The following is a 19,951-nucleotide window of genomic DNA, read 5'->3' as shown; positions in this document are numbered from 1 at the left end:
ACGTCGCTCTGATAATACCTATTAGTTTCTCCCGAATGCCCCTTCTGCGCAGAGCACTCCAGATGCATTCCCTATTCACACTGTTGGAAGCTTTCTCGAAATCAATGCGCGCTGTTTCAAAATGATACGTAAGGTGCCGATGTGGTCAATGCAGGAGGATGGGGAGTGGGTTTTTGATGCGTTCCAGGATTATTTGGGATATTATCTTTGCTATGGTAGGAAGCATGCAGATACACCTCGAATTGTCACACTGAAAACGGGTGCTCTTTTTTGGAATCTTCACAATGATCCCATTTTTCCATGTCTCTGATTCGCAAAATTTCCATATGAGTGGAAGTAAGAGATCTACAGTAACTACATGCGCAGCGATAAATATCCCTGCAGGGAGACCTTCGTGCCCCGTGGATTTATTTCGTCCCTATTCGCATATTACGATGACTAGTGATTTCATGAACAAGAGAAGGAACCTCATCGGATGTGATATGGTTAAGAACCGTAATGAAGTATTCTTTCAACCTCTTCAGTTGCTCCTTCACAGGACCATTGAATAATGGGATTTGTTTTAGCCGCACTTTGATAAGCACAATTTACTGCTTAGAGCAGCGTGGAGCATCATAGCCAGGTTGGTGGTAAAGACTGGATCAGAGCAGAGGCGAGCCCCTAAATACCTTTGATCCAGTTTCCAGTGCAGCGCCATAACGTCTATAGCATTGGCCTGACGAATCTTATATGGGGAAGCTAAGAAGCTATCCTCCATGATTCTCTTCTTGAAAAGCTGAGAAGCTATCCTCCTTTTGGACAGCAAACTTCTGTGCTCAGTTGGATAAAGAATGAATTTTATTCAGAAAATTCTCAGCCTTATACACAATTTTGACATGCTTACGAGGCTAATTTCTTACCTGGCTAAATTTTTATTCCTAATTTATAAATTACTGCGTCAGCATCCTCATTTGCAAGTGCGTGTGTGAATTCATCATCATCAACGGCACAACAACCGGTATCCGGTCTAGGCCTGCTTAATAAGGAACTCCAGACAACCCATTTTTGCGCCGAGGTCCACCAATTCGATATCCCTATAAACTGTCTGGCATCCTGACCTACGCCATCGCTCCATCTCAGGCAGTCTGCCTCGTCTTCTTTTTCTACCATAGATATTGCCCTTATAGACTTTCCGGGTTGGATCATCCTCATCCATACGGATTAAGTGACCCGCCCACCGTAACCGATTGAGCCGGATTTTATCCACAACGGTCATGGTATCGCTCATAGATTTCGTTTTTATGTAGGCTACGGAATCGTCCATCCTCATGTAGGGGGCCAAAAATTCTTCGGAGGATTCTTCTCCTGAACGTGGCCAAGAGTTCGCAATTTTTCTTGCTAAGAACCCAAGTCTCCGAGGAATACATGAGGACTGGCAAGATCATTGTCTTGTACAGTAAGAGCTTTGACCCTATGGTGAGACGTTTCGCGCGGAACAGTTTTTGTAAGCTTATTCAGGCTATTTCAGGCTCTGTTGGCTGCCAACAACCGTGCGCGGATTTGACCAGTTCCATTTGATGTTGTTGGTTGGGTGGTTTTTGGTGCTGACGTTTCCACCTCATACTTGCCTTCATTGATGTGCAGCCCAAGATCTCGCCCTAATTGCCGCCTGCTCGATCTGGATGAAGGCAGTTTGTACGTCTTCGCTGGTTCTTCCCATGATGTCGATATCGTCAGCATAGGCCAGCAGTTGGGTGGACTTAAAGCGGATCGTACCTTTTCCATTTACCTCAGCATCACGGATCACTTTCTCCAGGGTCATGTTAAAGAGGACGCATGATAGGGTCGTAGACGTTCTTGATGGCGAATGGTCTTGAGAGTGATCCCGCTGCTTTTAACTGGCCTCGCACATTGGTCAGGGTCAGCCTAGTCAGTCTTATCAATTTCGTCGGGATACCGAATTCCCTCATGGCCGTGTACAGTTTTACCCTGGCTATGCTATCATAGGCGGCTTTAAAGTCGATGAATAGATGGTGCAACTGTTATCCATAATCCAACAGTTTTTCCATCGTTTGCCGCAGAGAGAAAATCTGATCTGTTGCTGATTTGTCTGGAGTGAAGCCTCTTTGGTATGGGGCAATGATGTTCTGGGCGTATGGGGCTATCCGGCCTAGCAAGATAGTGGAGAATATCTTATAGATGGTACTCAGCAACGTGATGCCTCTATAATTGCTGCACTGTGTGATATCTCCCTTTTTATGTATGAGACAGATAATGCCTCGTTGCCAATTGTCAGACATTGGTTCGCTGTCCCATACCTTGAGCACAAGTTGGTGAATCACTTGATGTAACTGGTCGCCTCCATATTTATCTAATTCGGCTGTAATTCCATCGGTTCCTGGCGACTTATGATTTTTAAGCCAATGAATTGCGCGGACTGTTTCTTCTATACTTGGTGGTGGCAGTATTTGTCCGTCGCCTTCAGTTGGCGGTACCTCAAACTCGCCGATATGTTGGTTGTTGAGCAGCTCATCAAAGTACTCAATCTATCTCTCCAATATGCCCATTCGGTCGCAAATCAGATTTCCCTCTTTGTCTCGGCAGGATGAAAATTGAGGTGTATAAGGCTTCATCCTGCTGACTTGTTGGTAAAACTTGCGCGTCTGGTGCGGTTGCTCCCTGTACTTTTCTAGTTCACAGATTTGTTGGTTCTCCCAGGCCCCGGAGGGCTGTCTTGTAAATGGCTTCAATATTTACTCTCACCTGATTGTCAGAAGTGATTGTAGGTGGTATCGTAATTCAAGGTCGGAGCACTATGCTAACGAGATAGTGGTCGGAGTTTATATTGGTCCTCCTATATGTTCTTACATTCATCAAGGCTGAGAGTTGGCGGCGTTCGATCAGCACGTGGTCAATTTGGTTGAAAGTAGTCCCCTCTGAGGAGGCTCACGTATGTTTGTGGACCGCTTTCCGCGCAAACCAGGTACTTCCAACAACCATTTCGTGTGATACTGCTAACTGAATAATCCGCAGTCGGTTATCATTGGTATCCTTATGTAAGCCATGGGAGTATCGCCTGAATACGGGCTCCGTCCCTACTTGACTGTTGAAATCTCCAAGTATAATTTTGATATCATACTTGGAACAGGTTTCGAGGATCCTCTCAACTGACTCGTAGAAGGTATCCTTCTCCGACTCTGCAGTCTCCTTTGTTGGGACGCGAACTTCGATATCAAGTGAAATCCCGAGAGGTTCAGCATAGTGTGGACCATGACAAGAGAGAATTTGCTATTGGGCTGGTCAGGAAAGTGAAAGATGGCGAAGAATGCAATAATTTCAGAAAGGTATACTGCAACACGAAAGAGTTTGCATTTATTTAACGTTACACCTGTAGTTACAGCAGATCTACTGCTTCCACTCGTTTGGAAATGTTGAGAATCCAAGATCTCTCCTAGAGAGCGGAAGAAGGGGATAGTCGTCAAGATTCGGAAGAATTGCACCCGTTTTGAATGTGACAGTTGGAGGGGTATCTGCCTGCAAAGATAATAACCCAAATAATAGTTATTATCGGAGCAACATATGATGAAGCAAAATGTCACGTGCTACACCGATGTAAAGTTTCAGAGCAATTTGCATGTTTTCACCTATATTACTTCTCATTATCGGCTACGTTCTGCATGTTGCCTCGTCAGAAGAACGTACAAGAGTTCAATGGACTATGAAATCCTTCCTCAAACACCTCGACTATGCTGATGACACATCTTTGTTCTCTCACTGTGCCATCGACCGTGAACAAATGGCTCTGAATTTGGAAAGAGAGGCAATAGGAGTAGGGCTGAAGACTAACAAAACCAAGGTTCTCAGTCTGACGGGTCATCGTACTCTCCCTATCTGCGTTAACGGACAGAGTATTGAAAGCGTTTGCCAATGTATTTATCTAGGATTCGTGGTTTCTGCCGATAGTGGCTTTGGCTGCTTTCTCGAAAATCTTGAAATAAAGTGATCTCAAGGCCAAGATCTAGTTAAGATTGTTCTGTGCTGGTGTTCTTTCTGTGTTGCAATATGGAAATAGCACCATACACCGACCTGACACTATTTCAAACGAAGAAGTTTGTCGAAGGATATTAAGGAGAGGGGACAACTACATTGCTGGCTACGCCATACAGTAGAATCCATTCTCCCATCATGACCGACGATTGAGTCTCCGCATGGTAACTTGGCTGAGAACAGTAAAGAAGGAGTGCGGGCGTGTCGCGAAGTCGTTGTGGGAGCTGAAGTACATTTCAGCGAACTGAGAACGATGGGGCGTGAATGGGTGAATATTAAACCACCGCAATTTTTTTCAAATTTTTTGTTTTGAAAGTTCTGAAAACGAGACCTGCGTCACTTTTTTGGGCGAGCATTTTCATTCGTTCTGCTCAAATCAAGCTCTTTCATTTGGTGTCTGGATTGATAGGTAGTAGGTAGGTCATCTTAATTAAGATATGTAGCTCTTTCCACTACCATGGCGTAGTGATCTTGATGCCGCCTTTTCTCCAATCGGCTGTTGGTCATTAGTTTCCGCTATGAACTGCAGTCGAAAATAGTCCCTGATGGCAGCCGGGTAATAAAGCGGAAGTGGGCTGCCTGAACTGGAGGGCTTCCGCCGGTGGGGTTATTTCGCAGCAGGAGCGGATGATAAATCCAATCCACTTCATCCATTGTTTACGCGTACCTGCTGAAATAATTGCTACAGATAGTGGCGAAACAGATGGAGCCGTACTCTTAGTCTCCGTGGTGCCTATACGTCAATTCGTCTTGCAATTAGCGGTTTCGATGCCATGCTGTCTATTACGTAAGCCTGGTCCAATCAACAAATCGGACGGCTTCTGCAGGTCTTCGGCACAGGACCTTAAATTTTTTCTTTTCCTCATTTCTTGGTAGTACATTTTGTACCTGACTATCGGGTGTGGCTATAACTTCCCCAGTGAATAATCTGCAAGAAATTCGGTTGTGGCGTACAGCCATTCAGTTTGAAGCAGTCCATCCCTCCCCCTTTCACAATCGAGATTCGAAACGGCTACAGTGCAGTTTTTATTTTATTGTTTTGGTTTACTTTCTTTGAACTTTTTTTCGAGTTATCACAATCTCGGCAGATGCCGAATTGTATTAGGTACAATACTAAGTGCCAAGCATTTAGGCTCGGACGATCCTACCAACCCAAACTATAAAGGGACGGAATTCGTCGAGAATTTCTCGCAACATCGAACACGCATGCAGAATGGTGTATTTCTCCATGGTTTGAAGTAGCCTGTGTGAGAGTCCCAGGATATCAAGGGAACCCAAGAGGGATTTAGGTATGAAACAATATCTGCAGTTGATAATATTATAGAAACTACAACAACCCGCTCGTGACGCCAATTTCTTTGATTTCCCAGCCAGTGGTTCATAATTCACCTTCTTCTCTACGTATGTCCGTTAAATGTTACTATTATGGGGGATAGCACCCATCTTGTCAATTAACAGCACGTCGGGTTGCTGTGCGGTGTGTGGCGATCAATTAGAACTTGTCGGTCACAATGCATGTTGTAAGCAGAACTATCGTGTACTGTCAACTCCTCCTATCGGTAAACCAGACATGTTCCCGTGATCAGCCCATGCTTGTATGCAAGGATTTCGCGTGTTTACCGTGACGATTTGCCGGTGATGTTGTGCCATGACGTCAATCATGCCCCTGCCTCTGATGTCAGTGATAGCAATTCGTATCCGCCTTTGGACGATTTCCAGATCGGCTATGGTCTTTGACAATATTCAAAATGTATAAGCCAGTGAAGGGATACCGAATACATTCAATGCGCTTATTTTATTTTTCCTCGCGAGATGTGATTTCAGTACCAGCTTCACACGTCGCAGTAATTCGGACGGCAAGGCATCCTTCAGATCACCAACTAGAGTATGGGTTCTTTGTAGAATTCCTTGGCATTTGTAGAGGTCTGTCTTCGTCATAGTTTGGATGTGGGGGTCACCAACGTTATGTCCGGCATGCAGCTCGTAATGATCTTTGCGGATGGCTTGGATTCGACACTTGTTTAATCTAAATTCCATCCGAACATTACGGCTAAACATGTCTACTATTCACTTCCAAGCTGGTCGTCAGTATCAGAATACAAGTTGATGTCATCTAAGTGCTTGAAGCTTGCACTTAGCACGTAAGCCATATTTTATTGCATACCCTCTAGCATCATTCAGTATCCATGGAAAGGGGTTCAGTGCCATGCAAAACCAAAGGGGACTCAACGAATCCCCCTGGAAGATGCCCCTTCGTATATGGACGGGTTCTGAGGTGTTGGTCAGATGAATGCACTCATGAGGTCGTATGTCACCCTCCCACGACCATCGCTAAAAAGTTTATTAGTTTTCGATCAATGCGATACAGATGTAGGACATCGATTAGCCAGGTGTGCGGGATGCAGTCATGCCATAATCGATGTAGCAACTGAAGGGGTTTCTTCGACCTATATTTGCTTCTCCTACAACTACCAAGTGGATAATGAGTTGCTCTTTGCAACCGCATGACGCCTTCTGCTGCTCGGACAGAATGGTATTGGTCTCGAGGTGGGCATTGATTTTCCACCAATAATGGACGTTATGAATTTGTAGAGGGTTAGTAAGCAGGTAATGGGTCTTGTGTCAACGAGCTCTTGCACCGTATCCTTTCTAGGGATAAGGTACTACCAAGTAGTAAGGAGGGGTGGAAATGCCTCCGGTGGACTCATGACCTTATTTACGTTATCTGCCAACCGACTATGTATGCTGGTGAATGTTTTGTACTTGTGATTTTTCATTTATAGTATCTAAATTTTGGAGATTCTCCTTGTGACTTTCTCTTTTCTCCCTGCAGAACTGGGGGACGCCCTCAATTGTTATGGCCTGAGGATTCTAAGGGGGGGGGACCCCAAAAGTCGCACCTGTTTAAGATTTGATGGAGAAGTTCGATTGAGGATGCGATCCGTCGTGGGTCCTTCCTTTAGATCGCAGTACTCGGGCCACGTGCTTTCCGATTCCTTGCGCGCGGTCGGCTGCTTTATTTTTCGAATTTTCGAGGTTCGCATCCGTTGCTTTTCAGCTTCACACAATATTCTCATTTTTTTCTGGTTCGGGTGTAGTCTCATGCATCGGCTAAAGGACACATGGTAAAGTTTGTTAATTACGTGTCAGGGATTAAATTTTAGCAGGACCCCCACCTTCCCTAGCCTGGTTAGAGTAATGTCATATAAATGAGTGTCGACGGGACACTTCAGGTGCTGGCGACCTGTAATAGTCACTTTCGGCATTGTATATGTATCTATTATATATATAATAGGTTTAAGAAAATTTGTTTGCTATTAACAAAATCAATTTTTATTTAGTGTTTTCAAGGTGCAACAATTCGTATTGGGTAGCGACAATTTAGGTTCAATTTAGTTTTGCAAAGTGAACGTTTGTAGGGTGAGTATTGACAATGGCGATAAATAGTTATTTCAGTTAGCTGCTCTCAACGCTGGATTCGCTGTACAACCATCAATAATGAGTAGGAAAATTTTATGATCTAGGGAAAAAAGGACATAATATCTTCGTGTCTTATAGGCCAGGAAAATTCTTACCGAAGTAAATGTAGCCATTGTAACTGGGATCACTTTGCCCGCCACAATTACTTTTCCTTTCTGCGTCATTTGCATGAAAATTATCATAATTTTCTTGAATTTTGATGTCTGATCATACCAAGGGCAGGAATAAATGGATGTGACTATACTGTCTGTTGTCGAAAGAAATTTGTTTGAATAGTAACAACAGGGGAGGATCTGTGCTATTTCTCCCATTAAAAAGCCAATTAGAGCGATGACTTCCGTCATATTTGGTGAGAACAGCAGGTACTCTAGTGCAATCATCACAATAACCAAAGCTGTAGCAACAAATTGATATAAAATTATATGAGATACGGTTCCTTGAAGGGTGTTGAATATCCTGGAAAGAGGGAGTGGAAGAGGAGTTTGTATTTTTTGGAAATTTTGAATTAACCTCACAGTTAGTGGTAATGAGCTTATGACTTACTCCGAAATAATACGATGGTCTTCTATGCACTCGATCAATCCCTTAAGATTTTCACTTTCACTTTTCCGTGGATCATATTTCAGATTCTCAATACGGTTCATGATGTTTTGCAGATGAGCGATCAATATCATTATGTAAATGGGTCCACAAAAATCACTAGAAATACTTTGCATTGAAAGGAAGGAATGCATGGCGAATTGATAGAAAAGAGTGAACCAATATCGCAGAGCTGTTGCCTGCCAATCATAGGGCAACCAAATTTCGTAGAGCAAACGCTGTTGGTTGGAAAACGCTGCAATTATGACCGTCATAATATTAACAGAATCATAAACAAGGAATCCAATTACGAAGAAACGGTAGGAGAACTTGGTAGCATTAACGAGGTTCTCTGCATGCTCCTTGGTAAGCAGGCGTTCATCTAGTTTAGCCAGCGAATACTTTATGGCCAGAATCTCACTGCGCTTCCAGAGAACAGTAATGAGTTTGAACCCAGTGATTAATACAAGGACATTCATCGGAAGATTATTCAAGAGGGACTTTATATCGTTTACGAAAAATAGCTGGGTTATATACATAAAAGCCGCGTAGAAATTTGTTGCGAATGCAGCAACAATTAGATGGCAAACATGACGAATATTATATTTTTGAATAGGGTATACCCCCACTAACATCCATCCGAACCAAACGAAATCCAATGCGTCCGATGTACCAATTTTTTCCATTGTTCCCCAATGGGTGCACTCTTTCTTTGTACTTTTGAAAATACTTAACACCGGCGCTCTGGTAGTTTCACTTCCTGAATGACAAATGTTTCTGGTTAAATAAGGAACTTACTTCCTATTTGAAAAGTTTGGGTAATTATTTTGTTGTCCTTTTAGACCTGCTATTGGCTGCAATTAAAGCCTTGGGTAGAGTCAATCATGTCATAAAATTTAAATCAGTCAAATCGGTATGAGCCAAGTGTTTCGAATGTGATGGGTTTTGAGGAGTTTTCTTTTCGAAAGTGGAAAAGTATGCTCGCTTAGAGATGTATCTTCAAAAGAAAGAAATTGAATGACCCATTCGCGCTTGATTTTCAAAATTTGGTTTCATTTACATAGAGGATGGAGCAAAACCGCTTCTCTGGGATTTTAAAAAAATCGCAGACCAAAAGGACACCAAAATCAAAGATGAATTCAATCCCATTTTAGAATGAAAATCATACATTTATTTTATGTGTACAGGTGAAAATTTTCAAGAGAACGCATGCACTGAAACCAATTTATGCGAAGCTGCGGTTGGGAATTCTTTCACCCCAGTAGTTTCCTTTGCTTATCACTGGTTGACATTTGTATGATAGAAGAAAGGCGTGAGGTCAACCCTAGAACTGACCGTCCTTTATAAGCTTTAGGTTTTAGGTAGGTTATCCATTGTGAGACAAAACACTCGGCGTAACTCTTTTCAGCCACCTCGACAGACTCGAGATATCTGGGCTGTTATTAGGCTCCTTTGTTCACAGGGAAACGTAATTGCATTCCCTCTGATTATCTTACTAACCATTTTTGATCGCGAGTCCATATGCAGACTATCATGCTGAATGTACCAGGGAGAGTCTACTATGCAACCTTCAGGATAGTTTTTGTTGTACACTCCCAGAGCCGTATGCCGTACATCTTTTAGCTATTTTCTCTCTTCATTTATATCATTTAAATGGATAATTTGTTGTGGATGGTTAGTTTCTATTAATATGGTCAAAAGTTTTATGCAGTTTCGTGGGTTCTTTCTCAGCATTTTTCCCGTGGTAAAGGCAATAGTATCAGCCGCAAATATCGCTATTTTGGCGCTGTCACTGTTATAAAGAGGAAACATTCTTCTTTTTCTTCTGTGGCTTTACAGTCGGATGTCGGTTCTTGGCTTTCCGTAATCTTCGCATCTATTTTTCTCGGTCGAGCAACCGCGTTCCCAGGAAGGAGGTGATTTTCCTTTCTCATTGCCTTTGATTGGGCACCTGAGTATTTTTATGAAGTCCATACATTCCACATGGCCTGCCACTGGATTTTCCAAATCCAAATATGGACAGCAACTTGTGGTTCGTCAACAATAGGTACAGCTCACTGTTGTATCTTATTCGCTATCCGCCCTTCAACCCCGCTAACCCTCCCGATTCACCGAGGACACGAAATTCGAAAGAATTGATTCTTCGCCCTGCTGCGTGTTTCACCGTTCACGTCTTGCTGCCGCAAAATAAAACCGACCGAAACAGTGTATTCTGAATTTTCTTTTCCTGTAAACATTTTTATTTTTCAGAAGGTAAAATGCTGTGTTGGCAGGCATTATCCTCCTGTAGATTTCATCTATTTCTTTGCTGTCTTTTGTGAGAGTTGTACCCAAGTACATATTATAGTCTATATTTTCTCATAGTGACTTACATCTAGACATGATTTATCTTAAGTAAATGATTAACAAAAAAAACATCTTAACTTAATCCAAACGCCAACCCGACCTTCTCTGCAATTTACTTTATTTTTTGTGCCTTTATTACCTCGATCTTAACATTTTTTATTGAAAGAATTAAAGGCGCAATAAGGTTTAAAACTGCTTACTTACTCTAACTTAACCTAGCAATATAGAGAGAATTTGGGATTTAAGCGTGGAACTCACTATTTGGCAGGACTGACGAAATCTGGTCTTCTAATGTTTGATAGTTTTCCGTTCTTTCGGAAAACCTTTCCGTGAGATTGAGAACGAATTCTCTAAGTGGTTTGGCATTTGATCGCCGATATACCGATCATACCCTTTTCCATGGCTTTTGATGAGCATGTGATCCACGTTGGGGCTCCGTAAGATATGATTGACCGTTTCATGGTTTTTTATAGAGTCAGTTTGGTTTTGTCACTTAGATCAACCTTCTTACGAAGAAGAAAGTAGATTCTACTGAATGCACCGCATGTCGATCTTAAGGGTGAGAATTGAACTTGAGGAATTAATTGAGTTGGATTCCTAAGTACTTGATCGATGCTGATCTGCTCACTGTGGTGTTCCTGACTTTGAGCTTTAAGATTCTTGTATTCTTGTGAATGGATTTAGAACCAGGCTTCCGTAGTTTTGTTATTGACGTTAAAACCGATACTCGCGGTATCGTGGAGGTACCATAGCTTAGTGCGTGCTGGGCAGAGTGTTTAAATCGGAATTCAAACTGATGGTCAGGAATTATGTTATTGAGATCGCAATGCTGGACCAACTCGATTGTCCATGGTCCCTTAAATACTTTTCCCAAGTCAGATGGTAATGGAATGGGCCTGTAATTCTCTGGATCGCTAGAGACACCCTTTTTCCTAACAACAATAATTTTGACTATTTTAAAGGTGGATCTGCAAATAGGAACTTGGTTGACACCGCGAGGAGGTTTGTTATGAAGAAATTTGAAATTTCGTCAGGCCCCTGCTGACTTTTTACCGAAAAAAAAATGATAAGCTTGTAACAATTTTTCGAAATGAAATCTTTGACTGAATGACTGATGAAACAGCCACAGTGAGGGTTGAATTTACTCGTGAAGATACGTTGAGCTATTGCTAAAAAAATTCCGCTTTCCCAGCGTCATTGCAGATAGGTTTCCTATTAATTAGTTGCGGGATTTGTGCTCACGGATTAGCCTATTAATGTTTTCGGCCGGACTCGATATCTAGTAATTTGCAGATTAGTTCTTTGTTAACGAAATTGTGATTGTGATTTAATAAAGAGCTTAGGGTTCTCCAAGTGTACAGCTTTATCATTTCCAGTCCCAAAGTTGGTGAAAGGAATTCCCTGACTTGAAGGCTCCCAAAGCCGGGAGAGCGGGAGGGCTAGCCCGAAGTAATGTGTCAAACGGTTCCAGGCTAGTTCTCTGATGACAGGGAGGTGTTTAGTTGGTAGTCCGCCAGCGTGCTGTTGCGGGAGTCCAACACTCTGTGCGTAAACGCATTCACCTACCCTACTCCAAAAAAAAAAGTCCCAAAGTTTACGACCGAACATATTTTAAGCTAATAGTATTCAGCTTTGATATCCGACAAAATATTGGCTGGGTCTATTTTTCGGTGAAGGCCTCGAATAATTATGGGCTGCATCCTTCAAGAAGAGTGAAAATCTTTCCATGCTCTTCGGCCAATTCCGCGAATACGAGGGTCCTATCTGCCTTTGTGTTTTTGAGGGTTGCTTTCACTCCTTTTCCTCCAAAACCCGCACAAGTTGCTGTATATTGATGATACCCGCAGATAAAGGGGATCTTTTTCTGTTTACTCTTCAGGACAGCGGGCTGGTTTGAATTGGACTGGGGAGGAATGCCTTTATGCTTAGCACTAACCTGCGAGCTGTTACCAAGTTGAATGGGTCCTCATTCGTTGTTTCAGAATTACTTTCAAGAACATGTCCTCAGTTACTACTACGCCATGCACTGCTGCTCTATTTTTTTTAACGGTTTGCAACTTCTCCTGAAATCGAAAAATGCGTCTGCTGATACTCAAACTGGTGAGTCATGAGGGTTTTTTGCTCCTTCAACTGTTGAATTTGGGTTAGGAGGGCCGAGTTCCCTCCGACTGCTCTGCGGGCTCGAAATCATCTCTTCCTTCGACGTATACGTCCCTATTTAGAATGATTCATACAGAAGAGTTCACTGGCATCTTTCACATTATATCCTCTTAAGAGAGTCTGTGGGGGCTTGACTCATTGATTGTCGTTTAGACACTAATCTAAATCTAAATCATTTTCGTTTGAAATTCAAATTCGCAATTTGATGGCATCAACATTACATTTGCAAAAAGGTGCTAGTATTTCTTATACTAAGAATATCTGAATGAAAATTGATTTATCACATTGAAGTCCTCCCTGGTATTCGCGAACAACATATTTTGAGAGACTTTCGAGTCCTCTTTCCATTATTTTTACCATATTTTTGTAACTGTACAGCACCTGCTGCTTCGTTGTGCGGAACTATAATACATTGAATGTCACAAGTGGTTCCTCGAAATATTGGGAACATCATTTTTAACCTATTCCACATCTCCCGCCAGATTCGCCGTTGAAATTCTCCTGCCATTCTTATCATCAAGTTGTAAGCTGATCTTAAATGATGCCCCTTAATTCTTCGCATTTACCTCGTTTGACTCTCGCACCTGAAATTGTTTATATACATAGTCATGCCATAAGTTCTTTCAGTCAAACAAATCTTTATTTCTCACGAAGTAATAAACCAAATCAATCGACAAGTACATCATCAGAAAAGGGAAACATAGAGCTTTCAAACTAAAAATGTATTCAAAATGGTTACCGATAGCAGCTATACAGGCCCGAAGTCTGTGACGCCATGTACCGGTCGCTTCACGTACGGTATGAAGTGAAATTTTTTGAGCTACACGCACGATGCTGGTCTTCACACTCTCCAAATCGGTGTAAGTTCGATCGTAGGCAGTCTCCTCTAACTTTGTCCAAAGGCTGTAGTCCAGAGGATTAAAATTTGGGCTGCCTGAGGCCCATTCATCCGCAGTTATGAAGTCAGGAACATGCGCCGCTAACCACTGTTGAATTATCTTGGCTTTGTGAGCGGAGGCCGAGCTCTGACGGAAGCATCACGGTTTTCCAACGAATATAGATTCACTCAATGGCTCGACTACATCCACTAACATCTTTTCGTACACGCTCGCATTAGTTTTGTCACCGGCCTCGCAGAAATTACTCCGTTACTCCGTGATATGAGACGCCCCACCATACCATGAGAGAAGTCGAATGGTGACGACGTTGGACTCGTGGAGCATTTTCTTTGACTTCATAACAATTGTGAGCATATACTCGATCATTTTGTCGGTTGAATTTTTCCTCGATGGTAAAAATTTTTTCATTAAAAAATTGCTATATTTTTTATCGGGAAATCGTTGCAGAAGAGCAGCATACCGAGTTCGCCGTATTCCCTCCAGTTTTGGCGTTAACATATGGCTAACGCACCGCCGGTACGCACCGAGACCGAGATCTTCTCGTAAAACACGACTCATACTTCGAGTTGAAACACCCATTTCCGCTGACATTCGTTTCTGCTTGCGGAGAGGATTGCGACGAACACGCTCACGCACAGCATGCACAAGTTTCGGGCGACTTACGGAGCGCGGGCGCCCCTCCCGCGGACTGTTAACCACATGAGCTGTTTCGCGGTATCTAGTTAATGTCCTAAAAACGAATCGCTCGTTTACCGCCAGCTTTTTTTAACAAACTATGAATAATTTTCGGCGTATTCCCATATTAGTGCAACGCAATAATCGCGATTCTTTTTTTATAGTTACCGAACTTTATCGTGCTGTCGTTCACGAGCTACTGACCTTTGAAACTTGAAAGTCTGACGAAACTGGGGTATGGTTAGGTACTCTCCGTGCGGCGGCCTAATATGTTTCGCTATACGCATCGACTGACAGAACTTAGGCTATACTATGTAGAGTCCTCATCGATTGCCTGCTCGCGCTGTCTGTAAGATTATTCATTCCTTTTGCGTCGAGATTCGTCGCTGAGTCCGGGCATCCATATCTTTGCCCCGCAGTATGAACATATGCACATACGTCAAGGGTGCAAGATGCTGCGTTTCGGAGTGAACGTTTGTTTGAACGTTGGTTGGACCACAATTCTCTTGAATTTTTGCGGTGAGTATAAGTAAATGTGATGAGATGTTTCTGCAAGCGAATTCTATGAGACTACTCCCATTTTCCCAGGTAGTTCGACCGTGAATTCTCTTTTTAGATCTTACTGTTGGAGTTGCCGAATACTGTCTGCACATCGTTCGCAGGCACTGAATCAAATACTGACTGAAGGTAAAGAATTCTATCGTTTCTTACTGAGTAGTCCTTGTCTACCGTCGGAGCATGTGCGTTGATTAGCCAAATGTTGACAAATGTAGTTTCCACTGAGAACGGACCAATTCTTTAGTTGATTGCCTTGAACTCTGTGATGTTGTTCCCGCGAAATTCTTGTGAATGCCAAAAGTTATGCCACATTCTCACGTTCGTAACCCTTTTCGCTTTGAAAGACAGTATACATTTGAACGTCAAATATCTCACTGCCGGGTTCCAAGACAATATTGAATAGATGGTCAACCTGTTGCACAGTTTCCAACCTGCAAGGTCATTTGGCATGGAAAACTCGTCGTTCAGCTTCTCTTGTCTGTTCCTTTGCTTCGCCCAGGAGTTACCTACCTGGGGGTAAGGGTGGGATTTGGTAGTAGAGCTGTAAGTATTAAGTAAGCGTAAATTGTCGAGGTATTTGTCGAGGATTGTAATACTGTATCCGTGAACCACCCGGAGATACATATCACCCATTTTAGAATCTCAACCGACTCTTTCCGGAAGTTCTACGCAATTTAAATACACTTCTCAGTAATATCGAGGGAAATATTTGAGCGTACTAGCGTACGGCGGCAGCGGAATTTTCATTGCGAGTGGATGTTGAATACCAGTCGACTCAATTGTACTTCTAACACAGAAGGAATTCTTAATGTTAAGGAAGCTGCTACTTATTACCGAGAAGTTCATTGAACTTTGCCTAATCCGGTTTCCTTAGATTCTGATTTTGTATTACAGTCTGGTCATCCGTAGTAGTCAAACTAAATTCTATGAAACTATGGTTCTCTAATTAACTCTAATTACTTACAAGTACAAATTGGTAGGCTGATTACTTCACTTATCCTTGGTCCTACAAACCTAGGATCAAATAGCTCCCTACCTCGAAGAAAGCACTTGCATCACAACCTATTAGGGGTCCAGGACCACTTAACTCCACATATGTATATTAACAGATTCCTTAGGCCTTGTCTGGGCCGAGAACGTAGAAAATCATACGGTAGGTACTAAGCAGCAACTGCTTCTCCTCTCGCCATTAACTTGGTAATGTGGGATGATCGAAGCTAAGTATTAGGCGAAGAATTGTCTCATCATGGGTGCTTCTAACAAATTTATCATAAGAGCACAAGCTCTCCGCCGTGTGTATCAGCTCAATATATGTTCACTAGTTGCTATTCAAGGGGTATAACCACCTGTTAGAGAGTAGGGTAGATCTGATTCCGACTAGGCGATTTGTAGGATTCAAATGAGTTTACTGCTCAACTCCGCCATGCAATTAACATAGCATGCTGGTCCCAAGCCCAGGTAAAGGAGAAGGGTTTGAGGCAACGTACTATGTACTATCCTCTGAAAAACAAAAATAAAGGACTGAGATCACGGAAAGAGATAAATAAAGTATAGTTGGAATTATTCCACTATGCCAAATCCTACCTGATCTCTCTTGGTCACAGGTCCCGCGATAGGCCGACCAAGCAAATGCACCCAATGTCGTTAAAAACTTAATGATCGTGTTGAGTCATAAGCCTCGGAAAAGTGCTAGGACGTCAGGACGCAAGTAAATTAGTCCGAGCAAATTGTCTGCCTGCACGCTAAATCTTGCTACCGTAACTGGGAAGACCAAGAAACTCGCAAGAACTCTTTCGAAAAGGCGCATTATATCCACGTTCTGCAAGAAACCCGATGGTCTGGTGCCAAAACATTTTTAATAACCGTATTCGCGAAATCGTTCAAATAACCCTGAGTCAAGCCGGATTTGTCAAGAATTGCAGAACTACTGGTGCAATACACGCTGCGCCGTTACTTATGGAGAAAGACCGTGAGAATCATCGCCCTACTTACATTGCATTCCTGAATCTAAAGATTTGAGTGTGTTAGAGCACTTCATTCAAGACAGGGACGGTACACTACAGTACACTGTAGGAGGCAATGTGATCAGCATTACGCTCTTCCGAGATTATTACCCTGATGTGACTCAGGTACTCATTCACAGCTGAGTCGACTGGTATCCGATGTCAAATCACGATACAAATCCCACTGCCACCCCAGTGACTCTTGAACCGCGACCTTCCGTACGATAGCCTTGTGCTCTAACCACTCAGCTATCCGGACACCCGTCTTTTTGGCCGGCCTTTTTGTTGTTTCTTTTTGACATCGACATTCAGATCAATCCTGGCAAGTGAATTGCCGTTAGCACGAACTGCTTCAGTTTTTCCACGATCGGTGAAACCCCATATCGATCACGAATATCCTCATTTCGACTGTGATCAAAATGTGTCATGCCACTAGTTCATCGCAACATCTTCGCCTCGTAACATCTTTGCCCCCAGACATCGTCCATTGTCTTTTATAGTCGGCCAACATTCAGAACCATAGAGAGCCACAAGACGGACGATATTGCGATAAATTTTAGATTTGAGACGTTCGTTGATACTTCGCTCACAAAGAACACCAGTTGTGGAACGCCACTTCATTCAGGTTGCGTTAATGCATGAAGCAATTTCATAAAGTAGTTCTCCATTGGCTGATAGCATTGACCCGAGATATTTAAATCGCTCAGTTCTGGGCAGATCACTGCCGCTGGCGATCATTCCATTTTTGTGCTCTAACACACTTCAAGGCCCTGATCCAATATGGATTGTTGCGCCAACGATTATTATTATTATTAAAAAGACAGTGACATGATGCGCTAGATGGTGATTTGAAAACTTTGCGACTCCAGAACAGGCATCTGATAGAATTAATTGGCGAAACCGACCACGACGAGACGACCCCGCTTGTAATCAAAACAAAGGCTGAAGAAAAAGAAGAAGTAGAAATGAGTTTACCGCTCATTTCACCTCATCCAAAGTTTCCCAATTTCCAGCCGTCATTATTTGCCTGTTATGCACCACTGACTTGCTCTCAATTGCAATCACGTTATCGAACTAACCCTTTACTGGTAAATGATAAGATTCTTTCAATAAGCTTTTTTTAAGGTTTTGTGTAAAACAAAACCTTATTAAAATCGATTCAATGTCTGTCTGTCTGTCTGTCTGTCTGTCTGTCTGTCACACGCATTTTTCTCCAAAATGGCTAAACCGATCCGAACGAAATTTGGTGGACAGATGGGAACTATGAAATCCCACGCATACAGCGAGTGGCATAAATTTAGGTGGAGTTTAAAGGGGGGCTCCCCATACATGCAAAGAGGGGATTCAAAATTTTTTTTCACCGGATATAGTTGTGTAGGGTATCAAATGAAAGATCTCGATTTGTACTTTCCGAAACTGACATTAGTTCTTGCATAAATTGCAAAGTGCGTGAGTAAGGAGGCAAAATGTACGCATTTGAAGTGAGACAGGACTCATTTTCGGAAACTACCCAACCCAAAAATCCGAAAAAAATCAGGGTGGTGCGCCTAGATGAAATCTAGGCCTCAAAATATGTCCCATTCCGATATCTGGTCAAATAAACTTACTAATAGTATATTACTACTTTTTAGAAATTTACTGAAAAACCCCCTTAAATTCATACTAGGACTTCCGGATTCTGTACCAGCATAGAGGACAATATTTCGTGTATATGCGCTAAATTTCATAGCAATCAGCCAATTAACGCCAAAGTTATAGCAGTTCAAACTTAGCAATTTCGCGCGAGTTTACTGCTTCCAAAGCCATGCAAATCGGATGCTGACGTCATAATTAGCCGGAATAATTGACATTCGCGTGGAATATTAAAGTCACATTTATGAAGAATATATCTGCAGCCCTTTTTTAAAGTTTTTTTGTGTAAAACACTTATGTGAAATCTAATCTTCGAGAGATGTCCCATTCCGGTATCTGCTCAAAAAATTTACTAATAGTATATTATCAACTTTTAAAAATAGACTAAAAAACTCCCCTTAAGTTCATCCTAAGTGTACTAAATTTTGCACCGACATAGAGAACAGTCTTGTGCATACACATGCCAAGTTTCATGAAAATCCAACTATTAATGGGAAAGTTATAGCAGTTCAAACTTATCAATTTCGTGCTAATTAACAGCATTCTAAGTCATACAAATAAGATGCTGACGTCATAATTAACGAGAATAATTGACATTCGAGTGAAATATTAAAATTCCTTTCAAGAAGAATCTAGTTCTCCCTAGCCCTTTTAAGGTTTTGTGTAAAACAAAACCTTATTAAAATCGATTCAATGTCTGTCTGTCTGTCTGTCTGTCTGTCACACGCATTTTTCTCCAAAACGGCTACACCGATCCGAACGAAATTTGGTGGACAGATGGGAACTATGAAATCCCACGCATACAGCGAGTGGCATAAATTTAGGTGGAATTTAAAGGGGGGCTCCCCATACATGCAAAGGGGGGATTCAAAAAATTTTTTCACCGGATATAGTTGCGTAGGGTATCAAATGAAAGGTCTTGGTTTGTACTTTCCGAAACTGATATCAGTTTTGGCATAAATTGCAAAGTGCGTGAGTAAGGAGTCAAAATGTACGCATTTGAAGTGAGACAGGACTCATTTTCGGAAACTACCCAACGTAAAAATCCGAAAAAAATCAGGGTGGTACACCTGGATGAAATCTAGGCCTCAAAATATGTCCCGTTCCGATATCTGCTCAAATAAACTTATCAATAGCATATTACTACTTTTTAGAAATTTAGTGAAAAACCCCCCTTAAATTCATCTTAGGACCTCGGAATTTTGCACCAGAATAGAGGACAATATTTTGTACATACATGCTAAATTTCGTCAAAATCTGGCAATTAACGCCAAACTTATAGCAGTTCAAACTTAGCAATTTCGCGCAAATTTACTGCTTCCAAAGCCATGCAAATCAGATGCTGACGTCATAATTACCCGGAATAATTGACATTCGCGTGAAATATTAAAGTTGCATTTATGAAGAATCTATTTATCCGCAGCTCTTTTTAAGGTTTTGTGTAAAACACTTATGTGAAATCTAATCTTCGAGAGATGTCCCATTCCGGTATCTGCTCAAATAAATTTACTAATAGTATATTATCAATTTTTAGAAATTGACTTAAAAGCTCCCCTTAAGTTCATCCTAGGTGTACTAAATTTTGCACCGACA

The 19,951-nt window shown here is 42.1% G+C and overlaps 1 protein-coding gene across 1 annotated transcript; it reads right to left on the bottom strand.

The window, feature by feature from the left end:
* Positions 1 to 7,429: 7,429 nt before the first annotated feature.
* Positions 7,430 to 8,771, bottom strand: LOC119654004 (odorant receptor 33b-like). Its single transcript, XM_038059166.1, has 3 exons — positions 8,050 to 8,771; positions 7,602 to 7,962; positions 7,430 to 7,546 (listed from the first exon to the last, which is right to left on the bottom strand). Exons 1-3 carry the CDS (start codon positions 8,769 to 8,771, stop codon positions 7,493 to 7,495), a joined length of 1,137 nt encoding a protein of 378 aa, XP_037915094.1. The 3' UTR covers positions 7,430 to 7,492.
* Positions 8,772 to 19,951: the final 11,180 nt, after the last annotated feature.

The sequence above is a fragment of the Hermetia illucens genome, chromosome 4, assembly GCF_905115235.1.
Source record: "Hermetia illucens chromosome 4, iHerIll2.2.curated.20191125, whole genome shotgun sequence".
NCBI classification, from domain to species: domain Eukaryota; kingdom Metazoa; phylum Arthropoda; class Insecta; order Diptera; family Stratiomyidae; genus Hermetia; species Hermetia illucens.
The sequence above is the reverse complement of the archived record's forward strand: the minus strand, read 5'-3'. Positions and strand labels throughout refer to the sequence as shown.

What these genes read in the sequence shown, in the direction of transcription:
- LOC119654004 (XM_038059166.1), bottom strand. Translation starts at nt 8,771, where the DNA reads ATGGAAAAAATTGGTACATCGGACGCATTGGATTTCGTTTGGTTCGGA. An exon ending in GACCATCGTATTATTTCGGA is followed by an intron (nt 7,963 to 8,049) that starts GTAAGTCATAAG and finishes CCCTCTTTCCAG; the next exon opens with GATATTCAACACCCTTCAAG. An exon ending in CAATGGCTACATTTACTTCG is followed by an intron (nt 7,547 to 7,601) that starts GTAAGAATTTTC and finishes TTTTTTCCCTAG; the next exon opens with ATCATAAAATTTTCCTACTC.